This window comes from Falco peregrinus, chromosome 1, assembly GCF_023634155.1.
Source record: "Falco peregrinus isolate bFalPer1 chromosome 1, bFalPer1.pri, whole genome shotgun sequence".
NCBI classification, from domain to species: Eukaryota; Metazoa; Chordata; class Aves; order Falconiformes; family Falconidae; genus Falco; species Falco peregrinus.
In genome coordinates this window covers 113225143-113248209 of record NC_073721.1, presented here as the reverse complement: position 1 = coordinate 113248209, position 23067 = coordinate 113225143, and the positions used below count along the sequence as shown (strand labels likewise).

Genomic DNA, 23067 nt, shown 5'->3' with positions numbered 1-23067 from the left:
TGGAAAATTAGGAGATTAATTTTCATTTTTCCCAATCCAGCAGTAGCTCATTTTTTAATTGTGAAACGAACTGTTTTCCAGTTTGTATAACAAAATGGTAACTGGTTTAGGCCTCTTGAAGTTTTCAGAGCAATGATCAGAAGGTGACCTTGGAATGTTGTTTCTGGTGTTCTTGTAAAAAGTGATTTAATTATAATAATGTTTTGTAAATGACTTGATTAATTCCATATTACTATGAATCTAATGAATTAATTTCATTAATTTAATGTGTACTCCCTCTTATAGAAGTTTCTTCTGTAAAATGGACTGAAAGATTTCTAGCAGCTTTCTCTTCCTCTACAGATACCCAAAAAGATTTAGATTGCAGAGGCTGGCACAGAGGGACACCCCTCCAAGGTGCAAGATGTTCACGCCAAGATACGTATGATAGTCTGTCAACCATGGAAAGTGGTCTCAGCATAAAAGAAAGTGAACTAAGGTATTTTAATTTGTTCATATCAGACATGCAATATAACATTTATTGAATTTTATTTTTTAAAATTTCTGAATGATACTGTGATAAATATACAATTATTTCTAGCAATAATGTGACTGGAAGTTTTATAAACATATAAAACCACAAGGCATATATTTCCATTATTATGGTGGGACAGAGCATGATAAATCTTCATAAACTATTGAAAGAAAAAATGAATAATACTATATCCTGCCAAACCAGTTTGCAAATATGTGTGCCTTCTCAATGAAGCACTGGTAGTCAGAAAAGAGAATTTTGGCCTACAAAAAATGTAGATATTAAAGGTAACTAGAAATATCTTTGGCAAATTCCTACAAAATGAGAATGTAATCTATTAAAGATGCAAAAGGGGTAAATAACACTCTAGAATCTTTTGCAGTAGATTTTTAGGTATATACAGATGGCTTCATAAGTGCAAATGTGTTGGTTCATTGGTCTTTTTTGAAAGTGTTTTAAAAAATAATATTTTAAAGACAATACAGGTATTTATTAGCTTTTTTATGTCCTATAATGGCAGATACATGGTAAAGCAAGTTTCTTTCAAATAAATGGAACATCTCACCAGAGCTGAAAGTCGCTCTTTCCATGCATCCTTGTCTCTAACCATTCCTACTCTTTTCATCTCTAACCCCCTGTTGCAGCCATGGGGCTGCTCTCATCTCCTCTTTTCCATCTCTTCTGGAACTTACTTTCTTGAAACAGGTTGTCTTGAGCCCTGTGTTGAAATGAGAAACAAGAAGCACAACTCTCTGGCTTGATTAGTTTTCTGTGTGTTAATTGAATACGTTCAGGGATAAATGGAGAACACTGAAAGAAGCAGCATTCCTCCCTCTGTCAGCTGATCACTGGTTTCTCTGTGTTGTCCACCTCCCTGGGTGGTCATAAGAGTTCCACTTGCCATTCAGCAAACCAGACTGAGAACACATCTAGATTAAAACCAGAAACATTTTGCCAGGTTGCCTCAGCTTTGTCGTCAATTTAACTTAGCAGATGCTCAAATATTTTGTGTTGGCATAAAGGAAGAGCAGGGGCATTTCTAGCTTATTCCGGTTGAAAGTGTTAGTGGATCAGCAGTCTAAATAATAAGACATATAGTGACACATGAAACAGGTAGCTTTTGACAAAGCTCCAGACAATATAACTTTATCTTGCAATAGGAGACTAGGAAGTCTTACGTTACTCCTGTTTGCATTAACAGTGACTTTCCAGGTGGTGGTCCACACGCAGTGTGCTGCCTGCATGATACTTTAAATTTAATGTCCACAAGACATTAAAGAAATTAGAACTGAGACCAATAGGAAGAACAAATAACATTTTTGGAGTGCTTAATGGGTCAGCAAAATTGACACATGCATGGTCTGTAAAGTTCCTTGTTACTGTCTTGCTGAAAATACATTAGTTCAATGTGGCTAAGCATTGAGAACGCTTCAGTGGTATTAACAATGCAAAGAATTGCAGTGTTCACTGGCTGTGACTGTGGAGGTCTAGATTTTTTTACTTTTTAAACAAGCACCTCTGGAAAATCTACACAGCTGAGTCACCTCAGCAGGTCATTGGGAGCCCTACTTTTCCTTAATAGCCAGCCTTCAGTGATGTCTCACAAAGAGCAGGAAGGCTGCTTCTTCCCTGCCTAGACCATGCGCCATGGATGCAACAAAATCCAGTTCACGCAAAGTTAAAATAAGGGCTACACAAAATGTGAAGAACTGCTTACAACCAAAATTAAGGTAAAGAATTCAAGGACCCTGCCACAAACTGAAAACTGTATTCCAACTGATCAAAGGAGAATTCTTTATAGGAGCAGTGAGATGTGAAGATGTTTGTTGTGTAGCTACATGTTCTGTAAACACTGTACTGTATGTGACAGCAGTTTATATTAGGAGTACTAATGACCCGAAATTATAATACCCAGAGCAGCATAAAATTGAAAAGCACAAATGGAACAGTGATGGATTTATATTCCTACATATTTTCAGAAATTAAGTATCCTTCTTGAATTAAAAGTAGCAAAAAAGAGCAGAAGTACTAAATTCTAATCTGTTTCTTCAGACCACAATTGATCTTTGGGATTTGAATAATGAAATGATACTTGATGCAAATTCGTAGTTATGTTATTGTTTAGATAATATCTGTTAATTTCCAGCTACCTTTTACAAGTCCTGAAGTCTAAGATACTGTTGCAGTATGTATTGCAGACATTTCCTGTGTGCCTTGTTTGTATTGAGACACAAAAATGCCTTTGTGATTCAGATACATAAATGGATGTATAAGGAGGGAAGTGTTGGGATAATGGAATTTAACTGTTACATTCAGTTCCTTGGACTACTTGGTATGCTGCAAATTACGTAAGTGGTTTTGGTTTCTTATGGATCCTACACTGGTGGATAGTTCCTTCTGTGGAGGTGGGTTTTGCTATATCCTCTCCTTTCCCTGTATGTTCTTAGGCCATGATTTTACAATGTAGTGTGTTCAAAAGCAGAATTGGCTTAATTTCTATTGCCTGTCTTTGATCTCAGCTCTGTCCTCTTGAGTATGGTGGTACAAATCTTTGCCCTCATCCTAGTTTAAAAAAAAAGGAAAAAATTTGTAAGGTTGATTATTTTAAAGGTAAATTTTTACCAAAACAGTTTTACAGATTTGGCAGTGACTATTGCAGATATTTTTTCTAGTATATCTTTGAATAGGTACAGATACAAGGGGCAGTGATGGGAAGAAAAGGTTAGAGTTGTTGCTAACAGTTTTGTATTGTTGAAATGCAGATTTAGAGGAGACAGAAGAGTGCTGGTAAGGTGAGTGCTTGCCTCTCATCTAGGTGGATTAACAACTACCACCTGTATTTATAAGCTAAGCATATGAATTTGTTGTTTTTCTAAAACACTGGAACAATGAAATGCTTAGTTGTTGCTTTCTTGAGGTACAGAGTAAACAGTGTGGAACTAAAGACGCTGGTGAGTGAAAGATGATGACCATCAGGCTGTCATCTTCTTTTAGGAGCACTCTCTGGTCATTCAATATTTTTCATCTCTGATCGCCTGCCATGAAAGATAATAGATTCTTAAAAGCTCATGGAGATTAGTGTTTTGCCTAGTGGGGTTACAGTTAGATCTGCTTCCTCTGTACGGGAGGGGAGACCGGGGAGACTCTGGAGAGCAGCAGTTCAGTGTAGCTGTTGCTCTTAATCACCGGTCTTGATACTCAAGCTTAAGGCTTTAGTGAGATGATCAGTGTAGCCAGGTCCAAGACAGTGCCAAGAAAGCTGGACTGGAAGAACATCAGATATTTTTTAGGGTAAGAAGATCAAAAGAATGTCTGAACAAAAAGGAAATGTATAATGAAATGTGTCCCCTTTTTGGGGGAAAAAAACAAAGAAGCAAAAAAGCTTAAAAGCTTCTGCCCAACAGGTCTTAGGTGATACAGGGTTTTGTGATGAACAATAAATGGTTAAAGATAGTGTGTTTCACAACTCGGTATATACTTAGTTTAAATTAAATTGGACCTATTGACAGAGTTGGCCTTTGGTTTTGTGTGCCTGCCCTGTTCTTACCCTTGGGCGTGTGTCTACATAGGGTTCAGCTATTCAATAGTGACTTTCTGAAAGCTTAGGAAAGGATGGGGGGCAAGTCCTGGCATGGTTTGGGTGTTGCAACTAATCGATTGCATCTAGAGCATGAAAGGCATTTGGTTCCATTTTTGAAGCTGGTGTATTTACCTAGGCAGGCTACAACACCCTTCTGGAAGATTTCCAGAAGGGAATAAATTTTTTTTTATCTAGTTGCTTTGAACAAGCAACAATGCTGTGGGGAAAAAAGATAAGGGAAAGAGAACTGCTGTCTTTCTGCTTCCCTGAGTGTGGAAGATGATGATGCACAATGGGAGGAAGGGGCAAGGAATGACGTGGCAACAATTGTATGACAGAACATGATGGCAGGGAAGTAAAGTGGAGTTGAGTGCTCAGAGGAAGGCCAGTCAGCCTCTAAATATATCACTCAGCAGTGGTGTCTGAGCAGAGAGAGCTTTCTATGTGTTGGTAAAATCACTTCTCTTCCCCTCTGCTTGCAAAGGCAAATTGAGGAATAAAAAAAAGCTATATCTCTTTAATGTTAATTTTGGCTTTCACATAAGCTTTCGCAGACTCTGTTGCCTTTCATTCATGGTGTCCTCTACCTGTGGTAACTCCGGAAAGACACAGTCTGTGACCAGCTGACACTCAAAAAGGTGTCCTGATGAGAGGTAGAACAGGCTCTTGGGAAATGCAGCAATAATATACGGTGTGTCAGACACCTAGCTTATGTTTAAGCCATGTCAAGCAGCAGTGGTACAGAAATATAGCTCAAATACAAGAGAAAAGATGGTAAAAGTTATTACATTTACAAAGTTATGTATTCTCTGAGAGGATAGCATGTTGTGTATGCACATAAATGACCTTTTCATGTACAGTATGTAGCTCCAACACAAAATTACTAGGAAGTAAAGGAATCTGTAAAGAGATCATCAAGCTTATGGATGCAGTTAGCTAGTAGACTCTATGTAGGTGCTACAGCATCTTTTTGGCTGTTTACATTTACTGGCAAGTTCTTGCAGGATATTTACAGAGAAGTACAAGTGCTTCCTTAGGGTGAGAGCTGTCAGTAATGGCAGTATTCAAGAGCTATTTCTCTGTATATTTCTAAGTACATGTCCAGTCATTAGCATATCATCTGGGCTGACATGTCTTTTTCAACAGAGATCTGAGCCTCTGAGTAGGTTAAGCTAAACCAAAAGAAATTAATCTAACCTGACTGTGGAATTCTTTTTATTTGCCTCTGTCTCAGATAATTTTATTGAATTTAAATGAACTTTCATGTTACTAAATTGAGGGTCACCTCTGAATTACAAGATAATATTTTTAAGTGGAAAGTTTTTTTATCTAGTAGTAGGTATTTTAAAGAGTATGACAGAAAGATGATGATCATTTTAAAGCTTAACTAAAGATAAAGATATGTATTTATTCAAAATAACTGCGTTGTACTATAAAAATATGTAAGAAAAACCTGAGAAGTTACAGAAGTAGATTAAATTATTTGTTTTGACTGGCTATATTAAACACCAAATTTAACTACCCTGTAAATATTTAAGTATTAAGGAATTAACAAAATTTCTTCATTAATCTGTTCTTTACACTGATATTTTTTTGTCAGTTCTTTGGTTATATATATAAATGGTGTTTATGGCAGTTGACTCTAGATGTAGAATGATAGCTAATTAAGTGTAACTGATTAACTTTTTCTATAGATCATAAATTATCTAAATCAGAATTTGAAGGATGTGGTAGATGATTAAGTGACTTCTTATTACAGCAATATATTTTCTGCCAGAGTCTGAGAGAAAGAAAGGGAAAATACTGTTTAAAAAGAAAATAATCTGAGTATTTCTCCAAGGAATGTAATTAATGAACACATGACTCTAACTTTTTAAAAAACTCAGCAATTAAGTACCTTGATATATATTTCATTCCAGTTGTGTAGAGTAACCATATGATACATCAATTGGTTCATTCTGTATGCATTATTAATATCCAGTGCTGAATGCTACTGCTTGCAAGAGTAAGGATTTCATGGTTAATCTCTTTGGTACCATTAAGGTACAAATATGTTGCTGCATATCCAGAATAGCCAGAAATTTACAGATTTTACACCAGAATGACTGAAAAAAAGTGCCTTACAATTTAAAAATCTATAAATGATGGAGAAGAACACAAGTGAGTAATTCATATAATTATGTGCTACTGCTTCAGGAAAAATATGCATATAAGTACTTGAATTATACTCTTCAGTAAGATTATATTTTTCATGTGTGCTTCTTGTGTCTCAGCATACTCAGGAAGTAACATGTACATCTATTGTATCATATGACGTAATTACCTTAAGCTACAATGATTGGAATTAGAATTGCAGATAGTGAATAAAGTACATACAGTATTACATGAAATGCTGAAGCTGATAAAAAGCTTTAGATGAAAACTCTATGTTCTATTTACAGTCAAGCTACGTTAGCATAAAATTAGTTTATGCAGTTCACAGACTTGCAACTTGAAACACACGAACACTAAAATAGTACAATCTGTGCTTGTATTCTCAGTAAGTTTATAGTGTTTGTTCTGGAGACATTTCACTTAACTGGAAAATTAAAATGGAGAATGCTTTTCACAATTGAAACCAATCCATTAATCTACACATCAAAAAAGTAAGCTGATATGTTCCATTTTCAAAGGATCGTAGTCACTCAGCATTTGAAAATGTTACCCTCAAAATCTTGTATTAAATACGTTTGTTGTATTTTAAAAGCAGTGATCAAATACATTGCCGATATTAATGACAATAGTTGAAAAGCATTAATGCTGCGGTCTGCAGTTAATCACTTAGACAAAGAAATTCCTATGCAAGGGCCTGTCAATCAGAAACTAAACTGAATGGCATAAAATTGATTGGGGCATTTTCAAAACAAGCAGAATTAAACAAAATATTTATTTTAAAAAGCAACTGACCAATCCCAAATAAACCCAAAACCTAAGGAAGTATGGTAACACAGATAAGGATCTGTCTTTCAAAAAGAATATTGATGTCTTATGTTACTGTATTCTCTGCAGACCTGTAAATCAATTATTGGACAAAGAGGAAAAAACCCCAACCTGATTACATTAAAAAAATGTCCATTGTTCAGGTTTATTTCTACCTACATATGCCGTATCAGTAGATATTGTCATACAGCCTTGTACAAGAAATGAAGGAGGGATATGCTGCTTACAGAATCATACTAGACCTATGTAGATTTTATGGACAGAGTTGGTTTTAAATATTTGTTTCCAAAGTGTTTGGCTTTGACAGTGTTTCCTCCAATCTAATGTTTTGGGTGATGGTAACTGCTGAGTGTTAAGAGGAGATATCTTACTAAAATTTGACTTCATGATCTGTAACCGCTAGCATTGTTAATTTTAATGTAATAGTCATTAAAGTGTTATTAATTGAATTAATGTGGTATGACAGAAACATACAAGATTTTTTTTTTAATGGGTGAAAACTGAAAAGAAAGCTTAAATGTGGTAATCTTAGAAGTTTCTTAATGCTTGAATCATTCTTAGAGTTAAATGGCCTCTTAAAAATGTAATTAATCTTCCCTGTTTTTAAATACAGAGAAGAAAAGATTTGCTAAGGTCTAAATTCATTTGAAGTGATCAATTTACAGCCATTTGTCCAGTAATCTGTTTAATTATTCATACCCAGATGAGAGAAAAATTGATAGACATGCATAAAATTATTTCTAAACCATGAAAATTTCCACCTCCGCCTCTTGGCTATATGTCAGGAACTCACGCAAGTAAAAGTGTATTTCCACTGTGTAGCTGTTTAAGCAGTTAGTGGTTGTCCAGATACGTTTGTTTTCTGTTGTGGTCATTCAGTGACAGATTGTTCCTCAAATTTGTATTACAGATAGCTTTCCTTGATGTGTTATTGTTTCCTTTCATATTTACTACCAAAAAGAAGTAAAATCCAAAAGAAAGAAAAGGAGGAGGCGCCTAACAAAAAATGTAGGACTAGGTCATGCGTAAGCCTTTTGGCTATGACTGTCCACCAGTTCCCAGCCTTTCAGAACTGGCATATTACTTTCTAAAATATAAAATACAGTTGACATTGTAATTCATGAGGGGTTTTTCATTTAATTATTGTTTTGAGACTGTTCTCTAAAATGAAGCCCCATGTTATGTGATCGCAGTCCCTGTGCCGTTGTTTTTGAGCTCCAGTTGTATCACTGCACATTTCTTTCTCATCACTGCTACTATGCTTTTCCACACATTTGAAGAAGGGAACTACTACTTCCCAAGGAAGCACCTTCATTTATTGTGGAAAGCTGTGAGGAACATCTTATAGTATGTTTCATACAAGTGCATATTCTATCTAAGTGGTTAAGCTGCTCCATCAACACAATACTGTACTTTCAGACATACTGTACTTACAGGGATCTGTGGTGTTTTGTTTTCTTTTTTCTTATGTGTGGGGTGGAGGGGGGCCTCCAAGGAACAGTTTTCAGGCAGGGACTCTGGTAGAATTCAGTTTGGCTAAACATGGGTGTCCACTGCCATTTGAAATTTCCCTGTAACTTCTTCAGGATATAACTCCCAGATTCAAAACAATATTACATACTTAAATCTCCTATTCCTCCTCAAACCCTTTCTTGATTAGGAAAATGTCTAGATAAAACAATTAGAACTAATTGAGCTATATCAAATTATTTTCAAGATAATGACTGAGCCTGGATGCAGAAATCATAGCTGATATATGTGAATCTTCACAGTACATAGAAAGAGAAAATTAGTTTATCATGATATCTTCTAGTTTGCATTAATAGCACAATATACCCATCTTTAAGATGAAAAGAAACAGTATTTTTTTAATTTCTATAGTATCTAGTGTGATAGAATATCTGGGATCTGCACAGTGCTTAATATGAATGTTTTTACAATATGTGGTTATTTCCTACAGCACAAATGGCTGGTTTTGAGTCTCTGCTTTAAATGCAAATAAAAAATATTGAGTAAACACTTATTTACGTTAATGGATAGGTAGGTGAAGTAACCTGAGTTTTCCTTAGCTATAGAAAAAGTATATAAAGAACAACTAGCAGATTTTTTTACTAAACAGAGATGTTAAGACCTAATATTAGCAAAAACTGTTGTACTTCTCAGCTGAAAATCATCTGCTTTAGATTGGCATTCTTTCTCTAAGCCGGTATTGTAGTATGAGATGCTCATCGGTGCATTTTCTGAAAGCACAATCTATTTGAAGGTAACCTAAGAGTAGAAAAACCTAAGAAGAAACATCTGATCTTCAGAAGAGAATATGAATCTTGATAAGTGGCTGGTGTAACTATATCTTCTTTGATTTTTTTTTTTCTAAAAGAGCTGATTTATTTATTATTTTTTTTTGCTAGATAACAGTTTAACTCATGTGATACTTCTGTGTTCCAAAGGCAAGGTAAAATGGCCGTGTAAATAAAACACCTGCCAACTGAGTGACTTCCCTGAATACGAACTGTTTTCATATGTTGAAGAACATTCCTCTAAGCTCTTTGACTGCTTGGGCAGCTGCTTTCTACTTGATTTATAGAAAGCAGTGTGGGTAGGAAGGTATTCTGCTTTATGTAATATTTGCTTTAGGTTTGTAGATCGGCTATTTAAAACTGTAAATAAATGATGTTATTGATTTATTTTATCATAGTAAGGCAGATCTTTTCAATAAGAGAAAGTTGTTGTAATAGTGGCTTACAGCCTTATGTAAAATTAAGCCCTTTTGAATATCACTGTAGCACTGAGAGTTCATTCCATTTTCTCTCAGGCTTAATTCTCAACTGACACTCAAGCCAACATGCTCATTGATGATCTTTCCTGCTCTGCTGCCCTTTCCAAGTTCAGTTCCATTCTCTAGCTTTTCTCAAATGTGTTTTTCCTTCAGACCTTCTGTGGCCTAGAACTATTGCTCTTGAATGGAGCAAAAGTAATTCTTTCAAAATCTACTTTAACAAAAAAGCCAAAACACTTCTTCAGAATTCTAAAGAATGTTGCAGTATGTCTCCACAGCAGGAAAAGTATAGATGTATAGACAAAGTTTACAATTAGAGCTGGAGAATACTAAGTCCCATAAATATTGAATTTGAAGATTAAGAGATTTTTATGGGTTTTGTTATATGCCTCTACTTTGTCAACTTTACAATTGTTACCAGCTTTATTCTTAGATGTTCAAAAATTTTGAGTGAAAAAATGTGGAAAAGGCGATAAATTAACAGTTAGAAGTATGCAGTGAAAATATTCTACTTGAAAGACATGGAGGAAAAAGAACACTGAGAGAATTGAGACAAAAAACATGTAGGAAATTGACAATTCTGTCAGGAAAAACAATTATGTGTAAAACTCCTAAGAGTAGCGGGGAACAAAACACATTTACTTTGGCAGGGCAAAATTGCAGTTTAGAACAAATGATGGTGAGCTAATATGACATGTTGATGTACATTTTCATTCCTAGAATTATCCCAAGTAGATTTTGGTAGGTTATTTCTGTTTGGTTTTAAAGTCAAATGCTTTAATTCACATCATGAAGTTCTTAGTAGGATCTATTTAAAACTTTGCTGTAAAATTAACTAGTGCACAGCTACAAATCTGATCTTCATGGCACACTGAAAGCAAAAATCTTCATACTCAACTGAGTTTTTATGAATATGGCATGCAGAATTAAGGCCTTAGGTAAGTGAAGATGAGGCAGTGCAGCCAGCTGCTCCCCAGGGGGTGGGCAGTCAGGCAGGATAACACAGCATGCAGGGCAGCGGCCTCACCAGCCAGTGCCCCAGCCCACTATCCCTAGGCGAGCCTGGGAATAGCAGCGAGGGTCAAACGGTCTTGCAGATGACTAGACAAGTTTGTGGTGATGAAACAGGTTCAAGGTCGGACTGCTGAGTCAGGTCTTACAGGTCAGGATCAGGTTTAGTGATGGCAACCCGGGTAAGACACAACACAGTGATCACCAGGCAGGTCAGTAACAGTGAAGCAGGGTCAAGTTCAAGCCAGGCAGTCAATCTAGGAGTGAGGGTCTGGACCCATGGGTACACAGGCAGTGCTGCACGTGAGCTAGAGACAGTCACTCCTTTAAGGTAACCTCAGGCAGCGGCTGGAGCGCCAAGGCTGAACCTCAGTGGAGCTGTGGGGCTCATGGATGCCCTGCAGAGGCCCCAGGCAGGGCTGGTCTTACTGTGTCTGTTGGTGCACTCAGGGCCCTGATAGAGAGGCAGGCAATATTGATAGAAAATTACTGCTGCGCATTTTTTTTAAATTGTTGAGATGTTGATGATAAATGGAACTGATAAAACTGAATTTTTTCTTTTAATGGTCCTGTCCAAATTATTTCACATTAAAAGAAAATGTAATTAGAGAGCTTTATATATCCGTAGATATATATATCTATATATATCTATGTTACGTCTCTGTAAAGACAGGCATTCTGTGGCAGAATTAGAAGGAATTAGAACTGTTCAGTGGCTCTGCTTGGGGTCCTCTGAATAACTTGTAGAAATCAGATTTTTGTATTTGGGGTTTAATACCGCACAATTTTTAAATATACACATTCTGCAGGTCATACCTTGTTTTTGAACATGACCTTATGTTCCAATCTAGGAATGAGATAATCATGGACAATCTTCCAGTAGGAGAGGAAAAGAGGTATAATGTCTAGTTCTGGCACAAAAGATACAGCCAAGTTTGTGGTACATATAAAATAAGCCTACAAAACGTAATTATAAAATACTTCATGTATTAAACTAAAATATAAATATCTTTTCCACATGGCAGAGATTATTACTAATTTCTTTCAGTATCTATCCCTATCAGTCTATATCCTGTTTTGTTCCTCCCAGTAATCTGATGTTATAACTTTGTTTTCTTTAAATCTTTTCACAAATGTCTGTTTTGCTTATGGCTATCAGAAGTGTTCTGGTGATTGTTTTGCATCCTGTTGTGACCTGATACTGAGCTTTAATTGACTTCATTATTAATATTCATGGTCTTGTATTGTTGTTATGGTGACAACCTTTCATAATAATTGACAAATCGTTCTGACTTCCCCTGAGATTCTGTGTAATAACATTATTCACAATGAATTCTTTAGGTGTGAATGGAATAAGAAGGGCTTTTGGATTTTTTTGTGTGTCCTAGATTAAGGCCTATTCCTTCTTATGCATTTCTGTTCTCATGTAACTGTATTAACACTTTACTGTTATGCAGTTATTTTGTCTTTCATTCCCCAAAAGTTTACATCGCATATAGGTTAATAGACTTTGCTTAGACCTTACTTGCAGAAGTAGTAATTTATTTAAGTAGCCTTGTCAGCTTCTGGGAACCAGTTTATCTGATTAATACTTACAGCTGTGTGTAGAAGATGTATATTCAACCTCTGTGCAAATATTCCCTTGAAACTACTAGAAAAGCTGTTCATTTATGGAAAAGCTAAAATGGTCAAGTTGGGTATCGATACTTGTGCAAGGCAATTCCCTTTGTCTGTATGACTAGGTCTCAAAAAAAAAAAGGAAAATGCAGCCATTTCAGGTAGAGGCACAAGAATGCTACAGAAAGCGCTATACAACAGAGGAGAAAAGAGAGCTCCCTTGGGAAGAGGACCAAGTGTTTATGAGAAGTTTCATTAGGCTCCTAGTGCTGTGCCATATTTCATCTTTAAGCTGGTTCCCTGAAAGATACCAACACATTCACATGCAGGGTAAACTTCATGAGAATTAATTTATAACATTTGCGTAGCAATTACTTGGTTACAAACTCATGTCTTGAATTTTGTTTAGTTTGCAATGAAAGCAGTAAGCTGCTGCTTATAAATTCATATTATTTTTTTTTCCTCATTTCATTAACTGATTACCTATTTGTATGGATTTTTCAAATGGAATTTCAAGTATTGATGTGGATTATCAATGCAGACATTTCTAGCATATTGTCCATGGACTAGCAATCATTGATATATGACTAAACAAGTTCACTGAATTAATTGTCCTCCTGAGCTCAGTTACTTTTAGTTACTATGCAGTAGATTCATTTGTAGACCCAAACTGTAAAATCATCTCCCTTGGAAACACTTTCATTTCTGACGTGGATATCAAGATTCAAGGTTCGAAAAGCCCTATATGCCAATGGTGTGGAGAGAGGGCAGGCAGCTTTTTTCCTTCATGGTGCAGCAATTGCTGAAAGTCAGGGAAAACACTGATCACGTAAGTGCAGATGCTGCAGGTACAGATAAAGTTTGGACTAAAACCCAACTGCTTTTTGCAGTGCAAGAGTCTGTTTAAAGATGACTTAAATATGGGCAGATTAGATCTAATTTACAGCAGGTAAGTACACATGCTTTCATATAAGATTTTCCATTATAAAATATTCTTAAAGAAGTCTGTGTGGAGCACTGGAGTTTCTTCTGTTATTTCTCTTCCTTACTGGTTGCAAATCAAGCTGGCTAGAAGGAGAAAATAGGAACAGCGTTAGTTACCTAAAGCAAATCTGGTTCTGGATTTTGCTGCAGTAGGTAAGGATTATAGTAGGACGCTAGCTAAGCGTTCAGTGTCCTGGTACAGGTGGAGTGCAAGGACATTTCCTGTTCTTTAAATCATTTGAGAGCTTCTGAAGAACAGATTCTTCCAAAAATTGTTCTTATTTTCTTAACTATTACATATTAATTATTATGTCGTACTATTATTATATCTTTTCATTAACTAAAACAATAAGCCAAAAATCTTACAGCTATTCAACCTGATGGAATTATCAGTAGTTATGTATTTCTATGCTTCACTTAATTTAGAAGTAGAGATGGATTGAATCCATGTAAGGATCTATTTGAGGTATGCGATAAATTTGTAGTACTCATACAGTTTCATGCATGAGGCCAGGTTCAGGCAATAATCATGGTACAGCATCTTCTGTGAAACTTCTCTTACAAATAATGAGTTTCACACTGTCTTTGACATGAAAGATACTGGATATTTTGGATATTTTTTCTAAGATTGATATAGAAATGGAGAGAGAGAGATCTGGATGTGGAAGATTGATGTAACACGCTCTGTAGGCCCATCCTAATTCTAAAAGTCACTTTTTTTTTATTGCATGCATATACAATCAAAAACTTTATAGATTTTGATTTTTTTGAAAAACTTTGAAAGATTAGGCATTGGTTATGAATACAGAGACTTGATAACATGCAAGAAAGATTGAGTTTATCTGATTAAAGAAAAATGTCTTTCCAAATTGTACCCACATTATTATTTTTTGAGTTGGACATTTTAGAAGAAAACAATGGTTTTAATGATACCATGTTGAAATAGGTGAGAAACAGATGACTAAAAAAATGCTGCATAGTGACAAACCCAGCAAACCTGGGCAAAATCTGGAGTAATCCATAAAATTTCTGTAAGTGTTAAATATTTTTTTATTTCTGGGAACAGTCCAAGATGACACTGACAGATTCAGGATTGATTAGAAGCTGGCTCTTCACTGGGCAGCAGAACGGTGTCATGCTTGTGTCTTACACCAAGATGTACTTCTTTGTGTCACCTGGTTTCTGTGATTAGCCTTTGGTCTTGTCAGTCAGTTTCTGCCCTAACTGTATGTTGTTTTGTTCTGATAAATATCTTGCACTTGGGAAACAATTAATGTAGCTGTTGCAGCACTGAAGAGACAATGTATCTGAAGATAACTTCTTAGGTAGCAAGACTGCCTTGTAGTACCCTTGTATCCACGAGAAAAGCCTGGAGGTTAATTTGTAAGACGTTGAGTTGCTGTCTTGGCACACTTTAAAAAAAAAATAGAATCTGTCTTCAAAGATACCGTTCTGTAGCAATATAGGGAAAAATACGAGCTATTACTTACTGGCACGATACTAAGTATACTAAGATCAAAATCACAAGCTGTGGTTTGGACCGATGAGAATGACAGCTTTCAGTCCAGTTCACATCTTTGAGTGGCAAGAGTTGGAATTTAAATATTTTAGGCATGGATTACTGTACATCTGTTTTCACACGCTCTAGCACCAGGCCTTCAACTGCAGTGGTTCTTCAGAACAGGTTTAATGTAATTGCATAAGTTCCTTCAGCATAATGAAAAGAAAGTGCCACTTAGTCTTGCAAACCAAGCATTTTGAGAAAAGTGCACATTAATATTTGAGAAAAATAGTTCATCAAATAATAAGAAAATTTCACAGTGTTGAATCCAAAAGGCATCTACATCATTTGGAGTGACGTAAAAGAAACAAAAATCTATGCACTTGATAAGTTTATTCCTAAATAATTTTGTGGTTGTCTCAGGAGTATAATAAAATGTCACATTCCTTTGGCTGTCACTGTAAACCCTGTGTAAGTGTTTGTTCTCAATATGAATTGAGGTTTCTATACAAAACATCTTGCCTTTTTGTGTATGTTAGCTTTTGCACTGATGGAGTTCTACCTGTTGAGATTCACAAACAGATCTTTCAGCATTTTGCTGTCAGAGTGAAATAGAATTCCTCTATCATACTGTAGAGTTGTGCCTCAGAGTGTTTAGTTTCTCATAACATGCAAACGGCAGTATAAATTAAGGTGTTTCACAGAGGATCTAACAGTATGTCTTGAATGACAACTGGTTTTATGTCTCTCTGCTTATTTTTGCATTAGAAAAAAAAAGTACTCAAAGATGATGAAAGAAACTTCATAATCCACAACCCCTCAGCTATAGAACACTTTCAGAATTTGTTCTTCCCTATTCCTCTATTGATTCCAATTTAATCCTTCTAAATTGCCATTTCCCAACAAAATGTTTGATTTTACCTCTCTGCTTCTTCTGTCAGTGCAGTTTCAGATTATGTTCACAAAGAGAATTTATCTGATTTCATTTTAGTTTGACCTTTTATTTGGGCTGCTGTCCTGTTCATATATGGAAACTGTCTTTAATCTTGAGCTCATGTGATTTGTCCAGCTCAATTAATTAAAGCTGTATTAGAGTGAGATATTGCCTCCTTTCACATCAGTGACAAAACTTGTATTTCACCTAGAGATCAGTCAATCCTTTGAAATGCTTAGAGCACTAAATTCAGGTCTAGTGTCCATGGGTACATCACAGGATGCCTCAAAGCCTGTGCAAGAGGTTTGAATGCTACTATGATGGGTCTTACTTAAAAGAAGGCAGAAAAGCATATATATAATTAATTATAATAAACTATAATTGTTATTAATTATAATTATGGTAGTAAAATTCAGGACAAGCACAATTTACATGCTAAATTCATAGTGTACCAAATTAAGGACTTTGACAAATACAGAGATTTAAGCAGTTATTGTCTCCCTTTCCCAGTATCCATTTTCAACAACACAGATTAGTTTACTATTTACCTGATATGAAACAAAAGTTTGTAAGTCAGAATACTAAAATAACCTAACTTGAAAATAATTGTTAAAGCAAGCTCTGACTTCCTGAATCAGCTTTAACAGCAGCAACCCGTAAATGTATAGTCTGAAGGATGAAAACACACTAGGGAGAGACAAGTACTTCCCTTGCAACAAGTAGTTAATTATGCCCAGGAAGAGGAGGGGTAACCAGGCTGCAGTCATTGATGGGTTATCTTTAACAGCTGTGCAGGTAATGGACTTGGTTCAGGTTACTTCTAAAAAACAAGCAGGAATAGACAACTTCTTTCAGGAAAATATCAAGATCAGTATCAATACAAATTATACCTATGGAAACCTTGAAAAAAGTGGAGGAAATATTCATACTTTGGAAAAATATGAGTTCTATTGTGGGGATAAATGCATGCCTTGAAACTTCATTCATTTTCTCTAGAGGTGAGTCAAAAGGTGTATGTCTTATATAAGACTTACTTTCTTAATGATTAGGTAATTAACCAGAAAAAGAATTAGGGAAATAAAAATGGCTAAGAACTTAACTAAAGCATATGTAAGCCTATTTTAGCTTCTGTTCATGTGTTACTAAGCATTTGTATCTGAATGGTTAGAAGATGGATGTTATTGCTGTACTGTGTATTTTAGGCAGGTACACAAGGTGATCTCAAAGAAATCAGAAAATATTATTTCATTACTGTAGATAATGTTGCTCTCAAAATACAAGTGAAGATAAAATCAAATATTTTGTCCCAAATAAAGACTCACAATTTTAGTTTTAAAACAGAAAAAAACCACCAAGAACTCAGAACTGCAAACTATTTCAAGTGAAACTCAGCAGCAATATAACTGATATAAACATATGATTGAAGATGACCATATAGCTACTGAAATTTATGATTGTAGACCGTAAGAAAGCAAATGCAAAAGGAGAAAGTATAGTTAAATTTAAAACTAAAACTTTACTGTAGAGATTAGTAACTGGTTGCTGACCTATTGTTCTCTGCCTGTGTTTGAAAACTAAATTTTTAAATGCAACTTGAGCATCTATAAATAGGAACCTGTGTAGGGATATAGATTTAATGCTACAAAAAAAGTATCTTGGAGCAAAGCCTGCCTTCTGTTGTCACTAAGACACACAAAAATATCTCTATGAAGTAGTTGGGTAATGCTAAGTTATATGAATATATGCAAGGCTTAAAGGAGTAAGCCTTACTGTGTTATAGCTAACTGTGGGAAGTCTGGCTTGCTTAATTCTACTTTGCAATTTTATCAAGTTGTGATTATAGCCAAGATGGACATGTACTGCTTACAGTTCTTCCTAAACTTTACTGAACTGCTACTTACTCCTTTTTAATGTTGTACTGATTCTTCTATCTGTACTGTGTAATCGAGAACTATGAAATTAGTTAAAATGGAATTATAGCTTTATAGTACAATAATCCTTAATGGGATGCCATTTTTAGAGTTCCATATCCTAGATATACTTTCCAATAAGAACAGTGTTCCCTTCTGAGTGCATGAGTCGACTTGAAAGCTACTGATGCAAAGATTGTTGTCAGCTGGAAGCTCTTTCAGTGCAGTCAGCTTCAGATCATCTGGCAGGTGCTATAACAAGGACAAGCTTTTGTAGCCCAGGTGTATGTAATATTGCTAATGTCACTTTGGCTTGATATGCAAGACTGTGGTAGCAGCTTCTACATCTAGGGCCTCACTGCACACAAAGATATTCCTAAAGAACTTGGGCTGCTGCAGTATAAATGAGTAACAGATATGTAAATCCTCCCTCAGAAGTTTCAAGTATCTTATGAACATATCATATACTTCCAATGCATGTTAAATTGTGCATGTTTCAGAAGTTACTTTTTTTGGTATTCTAGAGAACAGAAGCTGTTAATTACTCTTTCTTATCCTTCTTAACTACAAAAGAATGCAGAATAAAACTAGAAATCACCATCAGCATCCTTATCCCATATTCTTACAAGAATGCCCATTATCACAACTTCCTGAAAAGCGTATTTGAAGAAAGCAAAACAACAAAAAAATCACAGTTGTGTGGCAGTATACCACCCAAGTACAACTGCTTAATCTTTCTGTTACAGATTGTTTTAAGCATAAGATGTTAGTTCCAGCATGACTTGTTGCTAGTGGGGAGTGGGAACTGCTGATTTAAGAAGTCATAATACGTCATAATAGAATGTAGTTATTTCCATTTTTCTTCCATAGTTTATTTTCAGTTATATTCAAAGCTGACAAAATCAACATTAATGATGAATGGTTAGGAATCAATGCAGATGTTCAGGACTGCCTATTGCAAACAAACATTTAGAAGATATCATTGTTTGTGTGTATATGGCCACACTTCAACTGCTATATAATTAACTGCTTTACACCAAATTCTGTAGCGAGATTTAATTTTACAGGAAATACAAATCATCATTGAAATACTAGACCAATTTTAATGTATTTGGGCAGCATAATTGAGAGGAAAACATCTGTTAAGTAAAAGTGTCAGTGTAACTTTTGTTTTCTATTAAAAATCCTTGGGTTTTGATAAACCAGACTGAACAGCCCTTACATTTATCCAGCCTGTGCATTCCGTTGCGCATAACTGTCTTCTGTTGGTAAATTGACTGCAACAAGGTTAATTATTTTGGTCCTTATGGCTAGGAGATGTGGAGGCCTACCAAGTTTGATGCACAATGCGTCAAAGTTTTGACCCAGGCTTTTCGCTTAGCTTGCCATATCCAAATATTGCTGGTCTTCTCATTATGAGACTTCTCTTCCAGTTTTCCCCTTCTGATTGTTCTTGTGTTGTGAACTGCACTGGTTCAGAGACCACAGCTGGGCACTATGTTGTAGAAACTGTCAATCAGTGTGATTTTCAGGCACTCTTAAGGCATTTGCCTGGTTTCCAAACTTTTTTGTTGTCTGCCACAGCGAATTAATGGTCTTCTAATTATCAGCTATGATTCCCATATCTTCTGATTTAATGCTTGTGTCCTAATCTTCTGGTTCTGCTTTGTTCTTGGTTTCAAAAAATTATAGTGATGTGTTTGTCTTCAACAAAACACATTCCTCATATGTTGTTCAGTTAGCAGTACAGATCGCTCCCAGTAGTATCTGCTGGTCTTTGCTACTCAGAATTCCTGTAAACTGCAAGTCATCTGGAGGCTTCAGTCAGTATTGAGAAACTGTTGTCTGCCAGGGGACCAAGTAATTTTGATAGATCTGAATAGAAATTTAATAATCATTTGTTGACTAAACTGGACCTATCGCTGTGTCAGCAGGAAGCGAACAGGTAAAGAAGCTGCTCCTACTGTGCCTGTCTGTGCGAGTCGTTATGTAGCACGAGCAGAAATGTGTTGAACTGCCTTGTCTGCACTGCTCAGCAGTCTGATCACAGAATTATGACTTTCTAAAAGTCTCCCAAATCAGTTAAATATTTTTTGTCTGCCTCAAAACTTAAGAATTCCCTCGACCCTATTTACTTTCAGTTAAGGCAGAGAGCTGTTTTTCTCTGTTCCTTCTCAATCAATGTTGACAACCAGCTCTCTGTCTGACCTTGAGGTTAATTACCCTCAGAATTCCTAAGGTTAATTATTAACTAGTATTTCCAGTCTAGTTAACAGCTGCAGGATAGGTTGGGCTAATTACTAGTATCACTTGGCTGATTTACCTTACAATACAAAAAAGTGAATAATGTCAAAAGGAAAAAGGCTAAACCTGCAAATATTCAGCCTCGGAGACAAGGGCAGGGGAAGACAATCCTTTTCATACTTAGTTTGCATCATGTGCACTCAGCTGTGCCTATCAGAGAGAACATTTTTCTCCTCAGATAAAAGAGCATGATTCCAAAAGTCCAAGATAATTAGACAGTAATGTGTGAACCCAGGGATATCACTGAGGTATAATATAAATATACTGCAACTTTACTTAGTAGACGGGATGCCACTGTCTTCTATAGATTGTACCTATAGAATTTTACTGTGTATTTTGATATTGTTACTTAACTGTTATTGTACAAGGCAGTATTTTTTTAATTAGATTCTTGCAAGAGTGGTAGAGGCTATACTAAGTAGTAATAGGTAATTAATTTTAACCTGTCCTTAACAGCCATGAACTGAACTGGCATTTTTCAGCTTGAACCAACATTCCTCACAGGTGTGGTGAAATCGCTGAATAATGAAACCTCGTTATAATGGGCCTGTGTAACTGTACAGCTTCTGCGTGGGGGCAACAGATTGCATAACATATTCTTATTTCAAAGATTTTTTAGAGCTCTGTTAATGGTGCTTATGTGATCAAATGTAAGTTTTGTTGTGGTGGCTTTTTTTTTGGGGGGGGGGGGGGGGGGGCGGGCATTTTGTTTCGGAATGTTGTGGGGTTTTTTCCTTCCCTTGTAGAGCTTTATTCCAAGCCTTGAGAGGAATAAATGGTTCCAAGATGTCTTGATGTCTTCTTAGTAACACACTTAGTGCAGCTTGCAAAGACTTGGTGACAGTGCTAGTTCTGTGTCTGAAAAGGATATGCCTTTACTGAAGGAATTCAAAGGTTTCTTTTTTTTTTTTTCCTCTCTTGGTGGTTTGAGTGTTTTTTGTTGTTGCTGTTTTCTTTTCTTGCCATTCAGTGTCAAAGACCTTGTAATCCTGATTTATGAACCACTATAACTGGGAAACATATTCCTTTACCAATACTTTTTTATAGCGTGTTAATAATATATGGAACAGAAATCATGTCTTTTCAAGCCAGTATACTCTTCAAATTAATGGAACCCCCTGTAATCCAAAGGGGATACTGCGAGTCTGTCTTCTCTGCTTGAATATAGCTTGATTGCTTCAGAATGCCTGAATAGGTGGGAATTGTTTCAGAACTGCAGTTTAATATTTTTGTTACAGCAGAGCAAATCAGCATATGGAGATACTGCCATGTGTTTCACTGTAGTTACTGTCTAGTGCCTGCTTATTTTTTCCTGTATACTAAACCAAGCATATGTATGCTGTGTTCTAACTTTACAGCCAAATCACTGTCAGGTCTGGGCACTCTTCACTGTAAACATTGTTTTGTTTTATCAGCTAACAGCCCAAGTAGAGTGTGGCGGGGCAGTTTGAAATTAATAGGGAGAAGATGGAAGAGAAATGTGTTTCTTTACCCTTATCTTCAATTGTAATGAAAATAAGACAAAACAGTAGTTATAAAAACTTAAGTATTTTCAGTTTGTTATATTTGATTTTAACATTCAAACCCTAGGAGAGAAACAAAGCTGTTTGAAATAGGAATATCAGGTTTTCTGAGATTTTTACTTTTATTTACCTTCTGGAGAAAGTGAACTGGAGTTGAAAATAGATGTCAATAATGGAAAAATACATTAGAAGATTATCTCAAACCTGGTCATCCCCTGCAACAAATATTGATCTAGCTCATGGTGTCAAGTCATTCATCGGACATGAATAAAATAAATGTTCCATATTAAATAATATGGCTAAATAGATCATAATGAAGTATTTTCCTCCATTATTTTGCATAGTTTGTTTGGATTTAGTACTGACAAAGCAAAGGCACTTGTGAATCCACGTGCTGAAACAGTACTTACTGAACAGCCTGTCATATAGAGTAGGAGGATGAGTGTGTGACTTTGGATCAGCTCTTTTCTACTAAGTGTAAAGTTACTGTTACACTAATTACCAGGATAAGTTTTCTTGACTTTATGTAAAGAATAGCCTCCACAGACCTAATTTTTTCCGGTATGTAGAGGATACTATATACAGAGGAAATACAGAACAAATGGATGATGGTTCTAGCTGGCTTTGATTTGCTTGTCCATAGACTTATCTAAGGTCTTTTAGTATTTCTTTTTTTCCCCATACTTTGCTGTTCTAAGTACTTTTTTTTTTTCTGCCCCCACTTCTCCAGGAGAAATAAAGATCAAGCTGATGAAAGTAATTTCGCAAAAGCAAGATGGGCCAGGGCTATTCAGAAGGTAAGAGCTGCTCTTAAAACTACTGATGTGTTACTATAATTTAAAGAATTTTCTCAGATGGAAGGGGCATTTAGTGTAAGGTTTCTAGTTCCTGTAAACCGCTATTCAGTTACAGTGGGATCTGAGGGTGTGACTGAGTTTCTGACAGTAGAGACAGTTCCTTCCATTGGTCCTTAAATCTGTGTGGTTCCCTGGCCTCGGGGTATTTTGTTTCTTCTGAAACAGAAAGAGGATGAGATTCTGAAACTTTCTTTAGAGGCATGGGAAATGATTATAGTTTGGCCATCTTATCTGTGTTGCATATTAATCCAGAAACCATAACTTCAGCATCTATTTCTGAAAAAAAATTTATATTAAGAAACATCAGTACTTCAATAATATTTAATATAAATGGGTTTTAAAACATTGTTTTGATATTTTTTCCTAGAAATATCTTGTAAGTTCTACTGATGATACCACTGCCTAAGCAGACATTTTTTTATTAGATGTGATAATTAAGGGAAATTATCCTGATCACTTGCTTTGTTTATGTGGTCAGCATAGGTACCAAGTATTTTCTTCTTCACTGTTGCTCCGAAACTGTACAAACTATGGCCTCACATGAGCAGCTGGGAATTCAGACATAATCAGGTTTTGC

General features: G+C 35.8%; 1 protein-coding gene across 1 annotated transcript in view; it reads left to right on the top strand.

Moving 5' to 3' along the window:
• The window catches only part of LOC129785739 (protein unc-13 homolog A-like), a 60156-nt gene that overhangs the window by 14139 nt on the left and 22950 nt on the right, over window positions 1-23067 (top strand). Inside the window, exons 6-7 of the mRNA XM_055819495.1 lie at window positions 343-478; window positions 22364-22430. Coding sequence (XP_055675470.1) covers window positions 343-478; window positions 22364-22430 — 203 coding nt within the window. The remainder of the gene's footprint in view (window positions 1-342; window positions 479-22363; window positions 22431-23067) is intronic.